Below are 21,498 nucleotides of genomic sequence, written 5' to 3' on the forward strand. Positions count from 1 at the left end.
GCCTACGGAGGAGCTACGGACCACTATTTTGGGAACATTTCTCCGTATTACGGACCGTATTGTCTCACGCCGAGTGTGACGCCGGCCTATCACAGAGGAACGCATTGCATGTACTAGAGTTGACACCTCGGAGAGAAATCTCCAGTCCTCCCAGTGTGACATCCTTCTGCCATATGTCACAGACTCACACGTCAGTCCGCAGTCTCCAGTCCTCCCAGTGTGAATACACGGCTGAGGAACGCCTTCTCTCGCCCAGTCCTCCCAGTATGAAGCCGGAGTGCTGTAACCTGAGCTGAGGTTTGTTTAGCAGCAGTGACTCCCAGACACTGGCAGGGTGAAGGCAGAGCCACAGCAGGTCTGTGCAGTCAGTGCCCAGCGGCAAGGTGCGGCTTCTCTGTGCCCGTCCCGAGCCCTCACCTGCTGCACGGAGCTCACCCGCCTGTGTTGTCTCTGACCCCAACACCCGCAGCATGTTCAAGTGCGGCATCGCCTATCCCCGGTGCAAATGGATCGTGCCTCTGCTGCTGCTGTGCGCCATCATCTTCGCTATCATCGCCCTGGCCGGGAAGGGCTGGGTGGAGACCGAGTCTGGCCGGGAGGACGCGTCTCTGTGGGAGCGCTGCCTGGTTAACAGCGGGGTGTGCACGTCTCTCATGGACTATGGTGAGTGCAGGCCCGGGCACACGGGGCACAGCTGGCACCAGCTACGGACTGGGGCTGAAATTCAGCTCTGGCATTTGAAATCATGACCAGACAGGCCCTTCTGGCATTTGCCAGAATTGCCAGATGGCCAGTCCGACCCTGGCTGGCACTAACGTCCTGCCCAACACATGGCCACAGATCACCACATCCACCTATAGATTCCCACCTGTCCGAGCCTTCAGCTCATGGGTGATGCCACTATCTGTGGCATTGTGCCCTGACTTTCCATAGCGTTGTCCTGTGATACAACCCTAATGACAGCTTCGGCCCTGCTGCATCGCCCTCCTGACTGCAGGCCTGGCTTACATTCTCTGGGGTGGTGGGACTTCTAGAGAGCAAAGGTCAGTTCTCTGGTGTCACCATGTTCGCAGGCTGAAGCCGGTGACAAGTGATCATATAGTAAAGGCCGGGGAGGGTGATATCCATAGATAAGCAATGGCGTGTGGGACGTCACCGGGATGAGGCGTTATATGTCCTCCATAGCTCGCAGGCCCTGGGATGTTGGTAGTCTGTGGCTGCCAGGGCAGAGGGTCCCAACCCTCCTACCTGCTGGTATCCTGGGCGCCCTTCTAACCTGAAGAGGGGCAGCTGATGCTGGCACGTAGGTGGAGGTCCACAGGGCTCCGATATGGCTGCCATAGTCTACCAGCACTGCCAATGTATCAAGGTCCTGCCTCTGTTTATAGGGAGGTTGGAGTGACTGTTAGTGGGTACTATAGCACCCGTACCGTAAGGGGTCAATATATGGGATGGACCACCCTCATATTGGCACCAACTCTTCCCCTGAAAGTAGATCTTGTTCCCGCATTCCTATTCTTCCTATTGTGCACACATAGGTACAGGAGCCAAGGCTGATCTTTTTAGGTTACGGATATTCTGCATAGGAAGGTACAGACCTTGTATGGAGCAGTAGTATTCCAATGGAGAACTAGGGACCCCCATTTTTATTACACCCCCCCCATCAGGCAGAAACGTATCACTTTTATTATGGATAGGTGATAAGTGAAACTCGTGAACATGGAAAACTTCACAGCAGATCAGTGAGAAGACTAGCAGAGCTGCTGCAGAGACGTGTTTTATCAAAACTACAGCAAGGAGCCCAGTAAGTGACCAGCGCTGGAGTAAGGCTCTCTGTCCCTACTGTAGTCTGCAGTCACATGTGGCAGCATAAACCTGGTGACAGATTCCCTTTTCGAGTTTGGGCTTACAAAACTAATCTGATGAGCGGTATTTAACGCCATATACAATTTAACAAGAGGTGATTGTATGTAACATTCGGTTCTGTCCGCCCCTTCTTTCGGGGTTTGTTTTTTTTTTTGTTCTTTCTGGAAAACGCCCAAAATAGAAAGCCAACTATGGCTGAATTTTACTGCCAGCAGCTGCAAAAATACTGAATACTCTGTGTACATGGTGACTAGTGGGGGCTAGCAGAAGAAAATCAGGCAGGCACATGGCAGATCCCATCTGACGGAAGACTAACTCGTAAGATGAGATAAACGTCTGCTTTCTAATCCCTGAGATTTCAACCAACGACTTACTATCAAATACATACGAATTACGTTGTTTTTCAAATTATTAAGGGATGTTTGTGCGATTTCTTTATTCTTTTTTTTTTTTTTTTTGCCTGCTGCACTTAAAGCAGCACTCCAGCGTTTTGTTATTTTTCCAGTAGAGCTGGAGTGGTGCTACTAACCTAAGTTGCCTGCACCTGGTAATATATTGGTTATATAGTTACGAGCCGCCATCTTCAGCTCTTCCCTGCGTCGCTCCGATTCTGCTCCGCCACCACCTTGTGATCGCAACTTCTTGACTGCTCGGAAGTCAGAGGTAACAGTTACAAGCTCAGGAGGCTGATCGGAGCGGCGCCGATCAAAGGTGAGGATGGTTGCTGGTAAGTATAAGGCTGGGGACTTTACATTAGTGGCAGCACTCTAATGCTACATTTTCCTGCATGTATATAAATACATGGGTCTGACCAGCTTGTATAGGTGAGATGTTACCAGGATTCCTATAAAATACCTGATTGAACCCATGGTGCGTGGTGTAGCCTGTGTCATGGTGTTCTTGCTGTGGACAGTGAGTTTAGGATGGGAAGCCTTATGTCCGCCCTCCACTCCCTCTAGGTCACAGGCTTGTAACATTTCTGACATTCCTAATAGATGAAGCTTTCTTCTTGTGTCCTTGGTGAAATCTTCTCCCTGGAAGAAACATGTCTAGGTCTATTGTTGGGAGCATAAATCTCAGCACAATGGGGGGGAATAGATTAGAAACCACAACATGCTCCTCTGGCCATTCTGTACACTTTCTGGTCTTGTAGTATAGGATAGACAATAAAGGTACCGTTACACTAAACGATTTACCAACGATCACGACCAGCGATACGACCTGGCCGTGATCGTTGATAAGTCGTTGTGTGGTCGCTGGGGAGCTGTCACACAGACAGCTCTCCAGCAACCAACGATCCAGGGAACAACTTCGGCATCGTTGAAACTGTCTTCAACTATGCCGAAGTCCCCGGGTAACCAAGGTAAACATCGGGTTACTAAGTGCAAGGCCGCGCTTAGTAACCCGATATTTACCCTGGTTACCATTGTAAAAGTTAAAAAAAAAACTCTACATACTCACATTCTGATGTCTGTCACGTCCCCCGCCGTCAGCTTCTCTGCACTGTGTAAACGCCGGCCGTAAAGCAGAGCGGTGATGTCACCGCTGTGCTCTGCTTTACGGCCGGCGCTGACTCAGTGCAGGGAAGCTGACGGCGGGGGACGTGACAGACATCAGACACGCCGATCTAGCGATGACAGCGGGGTGATCAGCGACCAAAAAAAGGTCCTGATCATTCCCCACGACCAACGATCTCCCAGCAGGGGCCTGATCGTTGGTCGCTGTCACACATAACGAGATCATTAGCGGGATCTTGCTACGTCACAAAAAGCGTGACGTTGCAACGATATCGTTAACAAAATCGTTATGTGTGAAGGTACCTTTATACTCCTTCAATATGACAACACGGAACACCATGGAGTACAAAGAGCACCAAGAGGGTAAAATAAAACCAAAAAATCATTTATTAAATCAGAAATACAGACAAAAAATGCTAGCCAAATAATAAAGGCATCTAAAAGAAGAGGGGACAGCAGGAGGAACAACTAGTACGAATAATAAAATCGCCAAAGGCGGGAGAAACAAACCCCAATCAGGTGGGTACATATGAAACCATCACAACCATAATAGGTATAGATCAAGGGGCTGCCAGTAAGTAACGTGGACTATGCCCCATAGAGTAAGCCCCCAGAAACCCCACGTATCCCGGAGATTGTTTAAAGCTCACCCAGACTAGCTGGCATGAAGTGTAGGTCCTCCCTCTGAGACCCCTTGACCCACGTTTTGCGTAGATGCTTCTTCTTGCCAGCATGTCTTTTGTACTTATTCCCCTCTTCTTTTTGATGCCTTTATTATTTGGCTTGCATTTTTTTGTATGTATTTCTGATTTAATAAATGATTTTTTGGTTTTATTTTACCCTCTTGGTGATCTTTGTACTCCATGGTATTCTGTGTTGTCAACGCGAAATGATATCAGAGTTGGACAGATTTAACCCTTGCCGACATGCCTTGACTGACAAAGTAACATTGATGAGCAGAACCATTGTGGTTTGTAATGGACCTGATGTAGTTTTTCCTATGGACTTTAAAAGATAACATTTATGGCGCCTTGATGGGCTAGTGAAAGTTATAGTAATTCCAGCAGGACTCTTGGCTGGCCGCTCATCTTTCCATTATGCATGCCCAATATACAGTGGGGCAAAAAAGTATTTAGTCAGTCAGCAATAGTGCAAGTTCCACCACTTAAAAAGATGAGAGGCGTCTGTAATTTACATCATAGGTAGACCTCAACTATGGGAGACAAACTGAGAAAAAAAAATCCAGAAAATCACATTGTCTGTTTTTTTATCATTTTTTTTGCATATTATGTTGGAAAATAAGTATTTGGTCAGAAACAAACAATGAAGATTTCTGGCTCTCACAGACCTGTAACTTCTTCTTTAAGAGTCTCCTCTTTCCTCCACTCATTACCTGTAGTAATGGCACCTGTTTAAACTTGTTATCAGTATAAAAAGACACCTGTGCACACCCTCAAACAGTCTGACTCCAAACTCCACTATGGTGAAGACCAGAGAGCTGTCAAAGGACACCAGAAACAAAATTGTAGCCCTGCACCAGGCTGGGAAGACTGAATCTGCAATAGCCAACCAGCTTGGAGTGAAGAAATCAACAGTGGGAGCAATAATTAGAAAATGGAAGACATACAAGACCACTGATAATCTCCCTCGATCTGGGGCTCCACGCAAAATCCCACCCCGTGGGGTCAGAATGATCACAAGAACGGTGAGCAAAAATCCCAGAACCACGCGGGGGGACCTAGTGAATGAACTGCAGAGAGCTGGGACCAATGTAACAAGGCCTACCATAAGTAACACACTACGCCACCATGGACTCAGATCCTGCAGTGCCAGACGTGTCCCACTGCTTAAGCCAGTACATGTCCGGGCCCGTCTGAAGTTTGCTAGAGAGCATTTGGATGATCCAGAGGAGTTTTGGGAGAATGTCCTACGGTCTGATGAAACCAAACTGGAACTGTTTGGTAGAAACACAACTTGTCGTGTTTGGAGGAAAAAGAATACTGAGTTGCATCCATCAAACACCATACCTACTGTAAAGCATGGTGGTGGAAACATCATGCTTTGGGGCTGTTTCTCTGCAAAGGGGCCAGGACGACTGATCCGGGTACATGAAAGAATGAATGGGGCCATGTATCGTGAGATTTTGAGTGCAAACCTCCTTCCATCAGCAAGGGCATTGAAGATGAAACGTGGCTGGGTCTTTCAACATGACAATGATCCAAAGCACACTGCCAGGGCAACGAAGGAGTGGCTTCGTAAGAAGCATTTCAAGGTCCTGGAGTGGCCTAGCCAGTCTCCAGATCTCAACCCTATAGAAAACCTTTGGAGGAAGTTGAAAGTCCGTGTTGCCAAGCGAAAAGCCAAAAACATCACTGCTCTAGAGGAGATCTGCATGGAGGAATGGGCCAACATACCAACAACAGTGTGTGGCAACCTTGTGAAGACTTACGGAAAACGTTTGACCTCTGTCATTGCCAACAAAGGATATATTACAAAGTATTGAGATGAAATTTTGTTTCTGACCAAATACTTATTTTCCACCATAATATGCAAATAAAATGTTAAAAAAACAGACAATGTGATTTTCTGGATTTTTTTTTCTCAGTTTGTCTCCCATAGTTGAGGTCTACCTATGGTGTAAATTACAGACGCCTCTCATCTTTTTAAGTGGTGGAACTTGCACTATTGCTGACTGACTAAATACTTTTTTGCCCCACTGTATATGACGGGAGAATGGTATGTGAATGCCCACCATATAGGAAGGCGCCTATGTATTATAGAGGACTCTCACTTTAACTTTAGTCGGTGTCATGGAAATTGAGGAGTCGGAGGTTTGGCTTACAGACTCCACAGCTCTGGTAGGTCTGTTTGCTCTTATTCAGGACACTCTGCCTTCCATTCACGCGCTTGTCACATCAACCCTGTACGTACCTAAAACGGGTGACACACTGTCCAATCTTGTTGTGGTGCAAATGTATCATGCACTACACTTGTCCGTTGTATGGTCCATGTAATGACAGATGGCTCTTGTGTACATCCCCAATGTGGGCGAGTGCACATGGCCAGTCAAGTCTGCAGTTTGTGGATGCGACTGGCCTGATAATTTTAATGGTTGTCGAAACCTGGTTTAAATGACATAGTCCTGTTTATTGGAGATGTACAAACCATAAACAAGTAAAACATTTTGGTTCGATTGTAATTTCCACTCTAAATTGAAATCCCCCTTCTGGAACGCATGTATTTCACTTATGTCGTGTATGTCCGTGCTGTGTTCCCATTGCTGGCATTCCATATAAAGCCGGTCCCTTGTGTAATGGTATATTGCTAAGCTATAAACAGCCTGTGTCAGCACAATTACCAGGTGATTCACAAAGCAGCATAGCATCATGCTTGTCCACCCACGCAGGTAACACCCCTGCCCCACCATTTGGGTGGAGACTTAGTTTGCTGGAGGGCTAGGTGTAGAATGGAAGTCTCATCCTCGTCTTGTAGAAACCTGTGTGTAAATCTGCACCTCAAATGCTGCTTTTCACTAAAGTGACATTATTTTCTCCAAAGACATACTGATAGGGATGATATTATCTGTAATGAGCTGCAGAGTATGTTGGTACTATTTAAGCAAGTCCAATAAATAATAAAATAATAGAGCATTTCAGGCCATTAGGGTATCATAACCCGGAGATTATAACTAGATACACGTAGGTTGGTGCTCATTTTCTGGCCTGTGTATCTGGGCGTACGATCCCTCTGTTACACACGTAGGTTGGTGCTCATTTTCTGGCCTGTTTATCTGGGCCTACGATCCCTCTGTTACACACGTAGGTTGGTGCTCATTTTCTGGCCTGTTTATCTGGGCCTACGATCATCCTGTTACACACCTAGAATGGTGCTCATTTTCTGGCCTGTTTATCTGGGCCTACGATCATCCTGTTACACACCTAGAATGGTGCTCATTTTCTGGCCTGTTTATCTGGGCCTACGATCATCCTGTTACACACCTAGAATGGTGCTCATTTTCTGGCCTGTTTATCTGGGCCTACGATCGTTCGGTTACACACGTAGGTTGGTGCTCATTTTCTAGCCTGTTTATCTGGGCCTACGATCACTCTATTACACACGTAGATTGGTGTTCATTTTCTGGCCTGTTTACTGTTACACACCTAGAATGGTGCTCATTTTCTGGCCTGTTTATCTGGGCCTACGATCGTTCGGTTACACACGTAGGTTGGTGCTCATTTTCTAGCCTGTTTATCTGGGCCTACGATCACTCTATTACACACGTAGATTGGTGTTAATTTTCTGGCCTGTTTATCTGGGCCTACGATCCCTCTGTTACACACGTAGATTGGTTCTCATTTTCTGGCCTGTTTATCTGGGCCTACGATCCCTCTGTTACACACGTAAATTGGTGCTCATTTTCTGGCCTGTTTATCTGGGCCTACGATCATCCTGTTACACACCTAGAATGGTGCTCATTTTCTGGCCTGTTTATCTGGGCCTACGATCCCTCTGTTAGACACGTAGGTTGGTGCTCATTTTCTGGCCTGTTTATCTGGGCCTACGATCCCTCTGTTACACACGTAAATTGGTGCTCATTTTCTGGCCTGTTTATCTGGGCCCACGATCCTCCTGTTACACACCTAGAATGGTGCTCATTTTCTGGCCTGTTTATCTGGGCCTACGATCCGGGATCCTCTGTTACACAAGTAGATTGGTGCTCATTTTCTGGCCTGTTTATCTGGGCCTACGAACCCTCTGTTACACACGTAGATTGTTGCTCATTTTCTGGCCTGTTTATCTGGGCCCACGATCCTCCTGTTACACACGTAGATTGATGCTCATTTTCTGGCCTGTTTACCTGGGCCTACGATCCCTCTGTTACACACGTAGATTGGTGCTCATTTTCTGGCATGTTTATCTGGGCCTACGATCGTTCGGTTACACGTAGGTTGGTGCTCATTTTCTGGCCTATTTATCTGGGCCGACGATCCCTCTGTTACACACGTAGATTGGTGCTCATTTTCTGGCCTGTTTATCTGGGCCTACGATCCCTCTGTTACACACGTAGATTGGTGCTCATTTTCTGGCCTGTTTATCTGGGCCCACGATCCTCCTGTTACACACCTAGAATGGTGCTCATTTTCTGGCCTGTTTATCTGGGCCTACGATCCGGGATCCTCTGTTACACACGTAGATTGGTGCTCATTTTCTGGCCTGTTTATCTGGGCCTACGAACCCTCTGTTACACACGTAGATTGTTGCTCATTTTCTGGCCTGTTTATCTGGGCCCACGATCCCTCTGTTACACACGTAGATTGATGCTCATTTTCTGGCCTGTTTACCTGGGCCTACGATCCCTCTGTTACACACGTAGATTGGTGCTCATTTTCTGGCCTGTTTATCTGGGCCTACGATCGTTCGGTTACACGTAGGTTGGTGCTCATTTTCTGGCCTATTTATCTGGGCCGACGATCCCTCTGTTACACACGTAGATTGGTGCTCATTTTCTGGCCTGTTTATCTGGGCCTACGATCCCTCTGTTACACACGTAGATTGGTGCTCATTTTCTGGCCTGTTTATCTGGGCCCACGATCCTCCTGTTACACACCTAGAATGGTGCTCATTTTCTAGGGCAGCATGGTGGCGCAGTGGTTAGCACAGCAGCCTTGCAGCGCTGGAGTCCTGGGTTCAAACCCCACCAAGGACAACATCTGCAAAGAGTTTGTATGTTCTCTCCGTGTTTGCGTGGGTTTCCTCCGGGTACTCCGGTTTCCTCCCACATTCCAAAGACACACTGATAGGGAGTTTAGAATGTGAGCCCCAACGGGGACAGTGATGATAATGTGTACAACTTGTAAAGCGCTGCGGAATATGTTAGCGCTATATAAAAATAAAGATTATTATTATTTTCTGGCCTGTTTATCTGGGCCTACGATCATTCTGTCACGATACAATATTGTGCTATTGGCAGCACATCCTGTTTCCATCTCTGTGATGTACTGCTGATAACAGTGATTTTTATGCCAAAACAAAGTGTATCCCGTGCAGACTTGGAGTATGTGCAGTGATTGTTGTGCCGGCATGAAAGATCTCATCACCCGAGGAACAAGTGTTTTTCTTGTTCGGTAGGTGATTAGTGGTATAATCGGTAGATATGGTGGTTCCTAACAGGGCTGTGGAGTCGGTAAGCCATCTCCGACTCCGTAATTTCCCTGACTTCCGACTCCATTAGCATGTCCAATTTTTATTTTCCTTGTGGTCTGTGCAAAATCACGAAGACTTGTCCGATATTGACCTGAGTCTGGGATCAGAGTCTGCAATACACGTCTATGGGGTTTTTTTTTGCTTTTTTTTTTTAACAGTGAACAAAGCTGATGACTTGGTCAGTTTTTTTATGATAATCACTGATGAAACTTGGTCCTTATTTCTTGTAAAAAAAAAAAAACAGTCTGAGGCTTAAGAAGGGGTTATCCACTATTAGGACAACCCTCCTTATGTACTCGTGTGCCTTGTTATCTGCTCATGTTTAATGTATTTGTCTATATTTGCCCCGTATTCACATGTAAAGCGCCATGGAATAAATGGCGCTATAAAAATGTATAATAATAATAATAATAATATTAGATCAGTTAGGCAGGGTAGACAGCAGTGTGAGCATCATCTTACCTTAGCAACCTTGTGATCTCCAGTATTAGATCACATACACGGGGTGGACATCAGTGTCAGCAGCCTCCTTTTACCTCATCACCCCTGCTATCTCCAGTATTAGATCACATACACAGGGTGGACAGCAGTGTGAGCAGCCTCGTCTCACCTCAGCTCCCCTGCTATCTCCAGTATTAGATCACATACACGGGGTGGACATCAGTGTCAGCAACCTCTTCTTACCTCAGCTCCCCTGCTATCTCCAGTATTAGATCACATACACAGGGTGGACAGCAGTGTGAACAGCCTCTTCTTACCTCAGCTCCCCTGCTATCTCCAGTATTAGATCACATACAAAGGGTGGACAGCAGTGTGAACAGCCTCTTCTTACCTCAGCTCCCCTGCTATCTCCAGTATTAGATCACATACACAGGGTGGACAGCAGTGTGAACAGCCTCTTCTTACCTCAGCTCCCCTGCTATCTCCAGTATTAGATCACATACACAGGGTGGACAGCAGTGTGAGCAGCCTCGTCTTACTTCATCACCCTTGTTATCTCCAGTATTTGATCAGACAGACGTGCTGGACAGCAGTGTGAGGTGTTAACTTAGAACACCCGTTATATCCAGTATCAGATCACATACACAGGACAGCAGTGTGAGCAGCCTCTTTTCACCTCAGAAATCCTGTTATCTCCAGCATCAGATAGAGAAGTGTGAACATCATCCTATCTCAGCACCCCTGGTATCTCCAGTATTAGGTCAGAATATCTACTGAGCACACACCTTCCTACACCTGAAGGGAAAGATGGATCTTCCTACTAACCATGCTCACAAGCGCATTTCTGTCAGTGTTAGGCTACTTTCACACTTCCGTCTTTAGGGATACGTCGCAATGCGTCGTTTTGGAGAAAAAACGCATTCTGCAAAGTTGTCCGCAGGATGCGTTTTTTATCCATAGACTTGCATTAGCGACGCAGTGCGACGTATGGCCACACGTCGCATCCGTCGTGCAACGGATGCGTCGTGTTTTCGCGGCCGCGACGCACAAAAAAAGTTCAATGTAACATTTTTTTGTGCGTCGGGTCCGCCATTTTCGACCGCGCATGTGCGGCCGAAACTCTGCCCCCTCCTCCCCGGAACTCACAATGGGCAGCGGATGCGTTGTAAAACTGCATCCGCTGCTCACGACGTGCTACATTTAGCACAACGTACGTCGGGCCGACGGTTTGCGACGGCCCCGTACCGACGGATGTGTGAAAGTAGCCTTCCAGGACGAGGACATTTTAACGTTTATAATGATTACCGCCATAGACAAAATGAGTGTTATTTGCTAATTGAAGGTATTTAGGAATTTATAATGACATTTACTTTAGCATTTCATTTTTTTTCTATTCCCGGCGAACTCTTTAGAAACCAACAATTGCAACTGAATTTTGTTTAGAAAGCAGGAGATGGCTCTACCTCCAGGTCAAGAGTCTGGACAGAGTTATTCCTGCCTCGGCCATGAGAGGATGGGCTGAGAGTAAAGAGTTTAGTATTTACACTCTATTATGTTATTATTCCAATCCACTACATGTCAGAAATTGTACGATGGTAGGAAACATCTGAAAACTGCTTTCAGGTGGTATTAGGCTCTATGATGTTTGTTTTTTTCCCCGATTTCCTATACCGCCTTTAATTTGCATGTTCTTCTTTTCCAGCCTGGGGCAGAGCAACCGCTGCACTAATGATCATTGGCATCATCATCCTCATCATCTGCTTTATTCTCTCCTTTGTTGGACTGTGTGTACCACGCATCTCTCTGCTCAGAGTAATCGGGGCTCTACTCTTTTTGGCCGGTAAGAATGACTTCTTTTGATTATACACTTAGTAGATGCTATATCTGGCGTGTTGTATGGCACACACAATATCTACATTTGGATTTTTGCATTTGCTTTGTTAATACAGATGTTTTCAGGCCATCAGACTGTGCATTGGCTTGCACGTAGGTAACATCTCTGGCCATAGGGGTAATGAGTGAATGTTAAGGTACCGTCACACTCGGCGACGCTGCCGCGATATAGACAACGAGCCGATCGCTGCAGCGTCGCTGTTTAGGTCGCTGTAGAGACGTCAAACACAGTAGCTCCAGAACGATGCAGGAGCGATCCAGTGACGTAACGGCGACTCACTTTTCGTTCTCGCTGGTTGTTAGCTCCATGTAAAACGTTGCTGGTGTCGTTGCTTTTGATGTCAAACATGACGATACACGCCGACCTGGCGACGAAATAAAGTTCTGGACTTCTAGCTCCGACCAGCGATGGCACAGCGGGATCCAGATCGCTGCTGCGTGTCAAACACAACGAGATCGCTATCCAGGACGCTGCAACGTCACGGATCATTGTCGTTCTCGTTGCAAAGTTGCTGAGTGTGACGGTACCTTTACAGTAAGGTGGTGACAATCGGCTACTTGGCAGGGGGGCTTCAGAACAAGCTTGCATTGTCTTAGTGAGGCCCCCTTTAAGGGTATATAGAACATAGCACAAGGCTGGTGTCATTAATGGGGAGATATACAGCTAGCAGGCACTGGTCTTTATTAGAATCAAAATGTAGAGTTGCAGTGTTGGATTTTTTTAATCATCCCTGAGGGTGTCCAAACAGGACTCATTCCTCCACCTTCTTCTGACATAACAATCAGTCTTTAGCTGAGCTCAATGTGCCTTTTAATGGGTGATAACTGGTGGCTGATCACCCTGAGGGCAGAAGGTGAGTCTCCCCGTACTCCGCTCGGCTGAGCATTCATGTGATCTCTATGGGGAGAGTGGAGTAGAGGGATGTCGGAATCACCTGGTGGCTGAGCATTCATGTGATCTCTATGGGGAGAGTGGAGTAGAGGGATGTCTGAATCACCTGGCGGCAGAGCATTCATGTGATCTCTATGGGAATAGTGGAGTAGAGGGATGTCGGAATCACCTGGTGGCTGAGCATTCATGTGATCTCTATGGGGAGAGTGGAGTAGAGGGATGTCTGAATCACCTGGCGGCAGAGCATTCATGTGATCTATGGGGAGAGTGGAGTAGAGGGATGTCGGAATTGCCTGGTGGCGGAGCATTCATGTGATCTCTATGGGGATAGTGGAGTAGAGGGATGTCTGAATCACCTGGCGGCAGAGCATTCATGTGATCTCTATGGGGATAGTGGAGTAGAGGGATGTCGGAATCACCTGGCGGCTGAGCATTCATGTGATCTCTATGGGGAGAGTGGAGTAGAGGGATGTCGGGATCACTTGACGGCTGAGCATTCATGTGATCTATGGGGAGAGTGGAGTAGAGGGATGTCGGAATTGCCTGGTGGCGGAGCATTCATGTGATCTCTATGGGGATAGTGGAGTAGAGGGATGTCTGAATCACCTGGCGGCGGAGCATTCATGTGATCTCTATGGGGAGAGTGGAGTAGAGGGATGTCGGAATCACTTGACGGCTGAGCATTCATGTGATCTATGGGGATAGTGGAGTAGAGGGATGTCGGAATTGCCTGGTGGCGGAGCATTCATGTGATCTCTATGGGGAGAGTGGAGTAGAGGGATGTCTGAATCACGTGGTGGCGGAGCATTCATGTGATCTCTATGGGGAGAGTGGAGTAGAGGGATGTCGGAATCGCCTGGCGGCGGAGCATTCATGTGATCTCTATGGGGATAGTGGAGTAGAGGGATGTCAGAATCACCTGGCGGCTGAGCATTCATGTGATCTCTTTGGGGAGTGTGGAGTGGAGGGATGTCGGAATCACCAGGCAGGGGCTTGTCTGCCTGTAGGATCCTTATCTTCTCCAACATCATCTGTATGGGAGTAGTGAAGAGAGTCCCATACACATTAAATGTCCGTCTAATTTTATCTACAGTGTATAAGGAGACACATCATGTCCTAAAATATTGATCCGTTGGGGGTAAAGGACATCTAAGGAAGGCAGGCTACACATGACACATGAGACCAGTGAGATGTTCCTATCAACCAGTATTAAATATTGTTTTGTAACTTGCACTGGAAACATGGCACAGATTTGGCCTCACATACAGGAGAGCCATGATGTTTAGAGAAATGTATAGAAATGTCACAAAGAAAAATACTACTGTAATTTACAGAAAAAGGGATATAAAGGAATAGTTTGGCCACACATTAACATCTCTGCCATTTCAGTTATCTTGCAGATATGCGCCCTGGTGATTTACCCCGTGAGATACACGTCCGACGTTGCGGTGAATTTGGAGAACTACCTGTACAGCTGGACTTATGGCTTTGGTTGGGGCAGTACAATCATCATGTTCGGCTGCGGAGTCTTCTTCTGTTGTCTTCCCAATTTTGAGGATGAACTACTGGGGAACGTCAAGACCAAATACTTCTATACATCCTCCTAAACTTAAGACTGCAACTTTGTATTTTTTGTCCTTTGGGAAGAGACTGTCTTTTTTTGAGTGATCCCAGTCTATTGGGCTTAAAAATTCCATTTGCTACTTCTTTTTGTACATTTGACACAATTAGATTATATATTTTTTTCTACAACTGATCTTTGTATGTGACAGAAAATCCTCTTGTCCCAGCAGATGGCTCCATTATGGTGTAATGATCTGATACTTAGTTTACACTAGTGCCAACTATCAGTATCGGGTATGGCATTTGTGGGTGCTGTAACAAGAGCTTGACATATAAAAAGTACCATCCTAATGCATTATATAGTTGATCTGTATAATTGAAGATTACAAATACAGCAGGGATTTCTTAAAGAGTAACTAATATTTTTAAAATAAAGGTTTCAAAACAATTTTCCACTGTGGACAAAATTCTACGAAAAAAAAATAAAGACATTCAAATCAATTAATCAATTTGTTAGGGGATGTGTCTTCATTCCAGTAACAAAATGCCATGTGAGTGTCTATATAAACCCTACTTTTCCCTAGATTTCTGCCTGCCTTCAGCTGTATTGATATCAGAACTTAGTCATTTGGAGTACAGACAGGGGCGGATTATAAGATGGTCAATCTGGGTGGTAGTCCAGGGCCCAGTGGTGTGGGGGGGCCCTGGGCTACCACACAGATTGCCCGCCGGCCGCCGCCATCAGGGGCCTGCACGGCCCCCTGACTGACTACTGGCGTATATGTATATCATTTATGGGCCCAGACCCGGCCGGTGGGCAGAGAGAGGGGGCCTGCATCGGGCCCCGTCTCATCTGCTCACCAGGCCCCTACCGGCGCTGGCTGCAGCGGTTTCCTATTGACGTGCGGGCCCGCACGTCAATAGTTAACAACAATAACAGCCGCCAGCCTAAGTAACGGGGGGCAATGCTGGAGACACTGGGGGCAATGCTGGAGACACTGCGGCTGGGGCAATGCTGGAGACACTGGGGCAATGTTGGAGACACTGGGGCAATGTTGGAGACACTGGGGGCAATGCTGGAGACACTGGGGGCAATGCTTGAGACACTGGGGCTGGGGCAATGCTGGAGACACTGGGGGCAATGCTGGAGACACTGGGGGCAATGTTGGAGACACTGGGGGCAATGTGGAGACACTGGGGGCAATGCTGGAGACACTGGGGGCAATGCTGGAGACACTGGGGGCAATGCTGGAGACACTGGGGCTGGGGCAATGCTGGAGACACTGGGGGCAATGCTGGAGACACTGGGGGCAATGCTAGAGACACGGGCTGGGGCAATGCTGGAGACACGGGCTGGGGCAATGCTGGAGACACGGGCTGGGGCAATGCTGGAGACACGGGCTGGGGCAATGCTGGAGACACTGGGGGTAATGCTGGAGACACTGGGGGCAATGCTGGAGACACTGGGGGTAATGCTGGAGACACTGGGGCTGGGGCAATGCTGGAGACACTGGGGGCAATGCTGGAGACACTGGGGGCAATGCTGGGCACACTGGGGCAATGCTGGAGACACTGGGGGCAATGCTGGAGACGTCTTCCCCAGGGTGGGAGGGAGATTGACTCAATTCCTCCCGGCCTGGGAGAAAATTTCGACCAGCCCTTGGATATTGAAATTAATAGGAGAAGGGCTTCGCATAGGACACACTGGGGCAATGCTGGACATTCTGGGGCAGATTGCTGGACACACTGGGGGCAAAGCTGGAGGATACACTGGGGCAGATGATTGCTGGAGACACTGGGGCAATGCTGGAGACACTGGGGCTGATTGCTGGACACACTGGGGTCAATGCTGGAGGACACACTGGGGCAGATGATTGCTTGACACACTGGGGCAATGCTGGACATACTGGGGCAGATTGCTGGACACACTGGGGGTAATATGCTGGACACACTGGGGCAGATTGCTGGACACACTGGGGGCAATGCTGGACACTCAGGGGCAATATGCTGGACATACTGGGGCAGATTGCTGGACACACTGTCTGGGGGCAATGCTGGACACTCTGGGGCAATATGCTGAACATACTGGGGCAGATTGTTGAACACACTGGGGGCAATGCTGGACATAGGGGCTAATTAAGGGATATTATTACTGTAGTGATGTATTTATTTTATTTTTTGAGGACATTGTTTTAAATGGGGGGCAGTCCTGTTACTGTGTAGAGTGACACTATATCACCTTTTTTTCTTCATGTGGTGTAATGTAGAAGTTGTGAAAAATTAAGTAATGTGTTCTGCAAGCGGAACTCGAGATAACTGTTATTTCTCAGTCGCCCATGACAGCACTACCAGAGAGGGGATCCGCCCTTCAGGGACAGGAAACCTACAGGATAAAAGGGCGGTACCTCTCCCCTGCATCATTTTGGTTTCCTGTCCCTGATGGGGAACCTGCTCGGACGGTACCTGTCATGAACGACCGGAAGACTAACCTGGCGAAGATCCGGAACCGGCCAGTCCGAGTTCTGGCGGCGGGGAGGCCCCTGCCACGGCTGGTCCGGTATCCGAAACCGCCACGACTTCGACCGAGGGGTCTAGAAGCGTGAGCGGGGGGAAGCGCCGCCGCCACTCCGGATAGGAGTTGGAGCGCTCCAGCACACTGCCGCAGGACGCCAGGATCCAAGATGGCGCCGCACCGGAAGTAGTAGAGGGACTTCCGGTTCGGGGGCAGTGAGGTGAATGGCTACACCAAGATGGCGCTGCCCCGGAACCGGAATCCTTCATTTCCGGGTCGTCTAGCTGCGTGCGCATGCGCAGTGGCTAGGAATGAAAAAAAAAAAAAAACGCTTCCCCCAAACAGTGCAGCCACAGGGGGAGGGGGCCAAGCGCCACCCTTTAAAAAGAAGGTGCGCTTGACAGACCCTTGCTGCATGCTGTTCCAAGATGGAAGACAGCGATCAGCAGCTCCAGCCACCGCAGCAGCAGCAGCGCCATCGTCAGCGCCAGAAACCAGATGCCCAGGGGAAGAGAACTTCTGCAAGCAACCGAAGTTCCCGATCCAGTAGCCATTCCACACCATGTAGTTCCAGTGTGGTAAACCTGTGGCCGGCCACGGATCATACGCCTCAGGATCCTACCCCTCCTCCAGAACCGGTACCTGTGGCTGCGTCAGATTGGTGAGTGATCTTCGTGAAAGCTCATTTTTTGTAATTGGGGTTCCCCTTCTCCCTTATCTTAGGCAAGGAAGAGAACGGGGAAGATGAAAAATAGGACCTGCCCCTTATGTGAGAAAGCATTACCACAGTCCTGGGAGAAGAAATTATGCGACTCCTGTATTGAGCGAGTCCTCTGTGAGGAGACCCCGAACTTCGCCTCTGAGTTACGCTCTGTAATTAAAGCGGAGGTTGAGACGGTGTTTAACTCCCTTAAAAGCGACAGGAGATCTACTAAGAAATCAGTTCCTGATAGAAATTCCGACTCTTCTAGCTCCGAGAGTAAAAACTCGGATACGCAAGATTCATCCCTCTCCTCTTCAGACGGTGAAAGTGGGGGTCGTCATTGCTTCCCCCTAGATGAGGTTGACGGCCTTGTAAAGGCTGTAAGATCGACGATGGGGGTGTTAGATCCTCGTCCTGATAAAACGGTACAGGACATTATGTTTGGTGGTCTTTCCCAAAAAAAGCGTAAGGTGTTTCCCCTTAATGAAAATATTCAAACGTTAATTAAGAAGGAGTGGGAGAAACCTGAGAGGAGAAATGCATCGGTTCCCTCTATTAAAAGGAAATAACCCTTTGAAGAAGAGGCTTCGGTCTCGTGGGATAAAGCCCCCAAACTCGACGTTGCGGTAGCTAAGGCCTCGAAAAAGTTTGCATTACCATTCGAGGATATGGGAACCTTGAAAGACCCTCTTGACAAAAGAGCAGATACTATTCTTAAAGGGGCCTGGGAGTCAGCCGGAGGATGCTTAAGGCCAACTATAGCAGCGGCATGTACGTCACGTACCTTAATGATTTGGGTCGACAACTTAGAGAAACAGATTAGAGATGGGGTCCCTAGGAATAAAATTTTAGAGTCCATCCCTATGATTAGAGGAGCCGCGGCATTCTTGGCAGACTCTTCGGCCGACTCCATTAAATTAACATCTAAATCGGCAGCTCTCTCAAATGCGGCACGTAGAACCCTATGGTTAAAAAGCTGGCCGGGGGATTTACAAACTAAACACAAACTGTGTTCAATCCCCTGTGAAGGTAAATTCCTCTTTGGAGAGACTTTGGACGATATCCTGCAAAAAGCAGGAGATAAAAAGAAAGGTTTTCCCATCCTGGCCCCAACATATAATAAACGGCCCTTTCGGAACAGAAAATTTTTTAGAAGGAGACCACCGAGGGAGCAAAACCGATGGGATGACGGGAGAAGGAAAGACAGAGGTTTCCTTTTTGGTAACTCCCCTCGAGATAGAAACCCCCCCCCCAAGTGACGTCTTCCCCAGGGTGGGAGGGAGATTGACTCAATTCCTCCCGGCCCGGGAGAAAATTTCGACCAGCCCTTGGATATTGAAATTAATAGGAGAAGGGCTTCGCATAGAATTTCTATCCCTACCCCCACGGAATTATGTGGTAACACCGCTGAGATCATCTCCTCATCAACAAGAAGCTCTAGAACTAGAAATTGTAAAACTAGTAAACAAGGCTGTCATCCAAGAAGTCCCCCCTCTGGAGAGAGGGAAGGGATTCTACTCTCCATTGTTCCTGGTTCCCAAACCGGACGGAACCTTCCGAACTATAATAAACTTACGGAAGTTGAATACCTACAGTTAGGGCCAGAAATATTTGGACAGTGACACAAGTTTTGTTATTTTAGCTGTTTACAAAAACATGTTCCGAAATACAATTATATATATAATATGGGCTGAAAGTGCACACTCCCAGCTGCAATATGATAGTTTCCACATCCAAATCGGAGAAAGGGTTTAGGAATCATAGCTCTGTAATGCATAGCGTCCTCTTTTTCAAGGGACCAAAAGTAAATGGACAATGGACTCTAAGGGCTGCAATTAACTCTGAAGGTGTCTCCCTCGTTAACCTGTAATCAATGAAGTAGTTAAAAGGTCAGGGGTGGATTCCAGGTGTGTGGTTTTGCATTTGGAAGCTGTTGCTGTGAGCAGACAACATGCGGTCAAAGGAACTCTCAATTGAGGTGAAGCAGAACATCCTGAGGCTGAAAAAAAAGAAAAAATCCATCAGAGATAGCAGACATGCTTGGAGTAGCAAAATCAACAGTTGGGTACATTCTGAGAAAAAAGGAATTGACTGGTGAGCTTGGGAACTCAAAAAGGCCTGGGCGTCCACGGATGACAACAGTGGTGGATGATCGCCGCATACTTAATTTGGTGAAGAAGAACCCGTTCACAACATCAACTGAAGTCCAGAACACTCTCAGTGAAGTAGGTGTATCTGTCTCTAAGTCAACAGTAAAGAGAAGATTCCATGACAGTAAATACAAAGGGTTCACATCTAGATGCAAACCATTCATCAATACCAAAAATAGACAGGCCAGAGTTAAATTTGCAGAAAAACACCTCAAGAAGCCAGCTCAGTTCTGGAAAAGTATTCTATGGACAGATGAGACAAAGATCAACCTGTACCAGAATGATGGGAAGAAAAAAGTTTGGAGAAGAAAGGGAACGGCACATGATCCAAGGCACACTACATCCTCTGTAAAACATGGTGGAGGCAACGTGATGGCATGGGCATGCATGGCTTTCAATGGCACTGGGTCACTTGTGTTTATTGATGACATAAGAGCAGACAAGAGTAGCCGGATGAATTCTGAAGTGTACCAGGATATACTTTCAGCCCAGATTCAGCCAAATGCTGCAAAGTTGATTGGACGGCGTTTCATAGTACAGATGGACAATGACCCCAAGCATACAGCCAAAGCTACCCAGGAGTTCATGAGTGCCAAAAAGTGGCACATTCTGCAATGGCCAAGTCAATCTCCAGATCTAAACCCAATTGAGCATGCATTTCACTTGCTCAAATCCAGACTTAAGACGGAAAGACCCACAAACAAGCAAGACCTGAAGGCTGCGGCTGTAAAGGCCTGGCAAAGCATTAAGAAGGAGGAAACCCAGCGTTTGGTGATGTCCATGGGTTCCAGACTTAAGGCAGTGATTGCCTCCAAAGGATTTGCAACAAAATATTGAAAATAAAAATATTTTGTTTGGGTTATGTTTATTTGTCCAATTACTTTTGACCTCCTAAAATGTGGAGTGTTTGTAAAGAAATGTGTACAATTCCTACATTTTCTATCAGATATTTTTGTTCAACCCTTCAAATTAAACGTTACAATCTGCACTTGAATTCTGTTGTAGAGGTTTCATTTCAAATCCAATGTGGTGGCATGCAGAGCCCAACTCGCGAAAATTGTGTCACTGTCCAAATATTTCTGGCCCTAACTGTATGTAAAAAACTACAGATTCAAAATGGAGTCAATAAAATCAACGATAAAAAATCTGTTTCCCAACTGTTTTATGATAGTTCTAGATCTCAGCGACGCATATTATCACGTCCCCATCCACAAGACCTCTCAGAAATTCCTCAGACTGGCAGTAGTCATAAAAGGACAGACCAGGGAATACCAATACAGGGCTCTTCCCTTTGGCATATCAATTGCTCCCCGCATCTTCACAAAGTTGATATCGGAGATGATGGCACATCTGAGAGAGGAAGACGTCTTGATTATTCCATATCTAGACGATTTTCTGATTGTGAGCAACTCGGCCGAACTCTGCCGTCAACAATGCGACAGAGTCATAGACACCTTAACAAAATTGGGCTGGCTGGTGAACCTCCAAAAATCAAAACTGGAACCAACCAAGGTTCAAGAATTCTTGGGTCTCATCCTGGACTCAAGTTCTCAGGTTTGTTACCTACCAGACAAGAAAAAACAAAACATAATCCACCTAGTGTCGCAAGCGCGTGCAAACCCTACCATGACTCTAAGAAAGGCAATGTCATTACTGGGATCCCTCTCTGCCTGTCTCCCAGCGGTTCAGTGGGCACAGCTCCACACAAGGACACTTCAGTGGGATATTTTAAGGAACCAAAAAATACTAGGAGGACG

The 21,498-nt window shown here is 47.2% G+C and overlaps 1 protein-coding gene across 1 annotated transcript; it reads left to right on the forward strand.

The window, feature by feature from the left end:
• The first annotated feature begins 96 nt into the window (after positions 1–96).
• On the forward strand, positions 97–14,881 carry LOC138643090 (p53 apoptosis effector related to PMP-22-like). Its single transcript, XM_069731828.1, has 3 exons — positions 97–663; positions 11,731–11,868; positions 14,203–14,881. Exons 1-3 carry the CDS (start codon positions 471–473, stop codon positions 14,418–14,420), a joined length of 549 nt encoding a protein of 182 aa, XP_069587929.1. The 5' UTR covers positions 97–470; the 3' UTR covers positions 14,421–14,881.
• The last annotated feature ends 6,617 nt before the right edge of the window (positions 14,882–21,498 follow it).

Source organism: Ranitomeya imitator, chromosome 6, assembly GCF_032444005.1.
Source record: "Ranitomeya imitator isolate aRanImi1 chromosome 6, aRanImi1.pri, whole genome shotgun sequence".
NCBI classification, from domain to species: domain Eukaryota; kingdom Metazoa; phylum Chordata; class Amphibia; order Anura; family Dendrobatidae; genus Ranitomeya; species Ranitomeya imitator.

Coding starts and splice junctions, on each gene's coding strand:
- LOC138643090 (XM_069731828.1), top strand. CDS start 471: ATGTTCAAGTGCGGCATCGCCTATCCCCGGTGCAAATGGATCGTGCCT. Junction 664..11,730: donor CACGTCTCTCATGGACTATG/GTGAGTGCAGGC, acceptor CTTCTTTTCCAG/CCTGGGGCAGAGCAACCGCT. Junction 11,869..14,202: donor GGCTCTACTCTTTTTGGCCG/GTAAGAATGACT, acceptor CTGCCATTTCAG/TTATCTTGCAGATATGCGCC.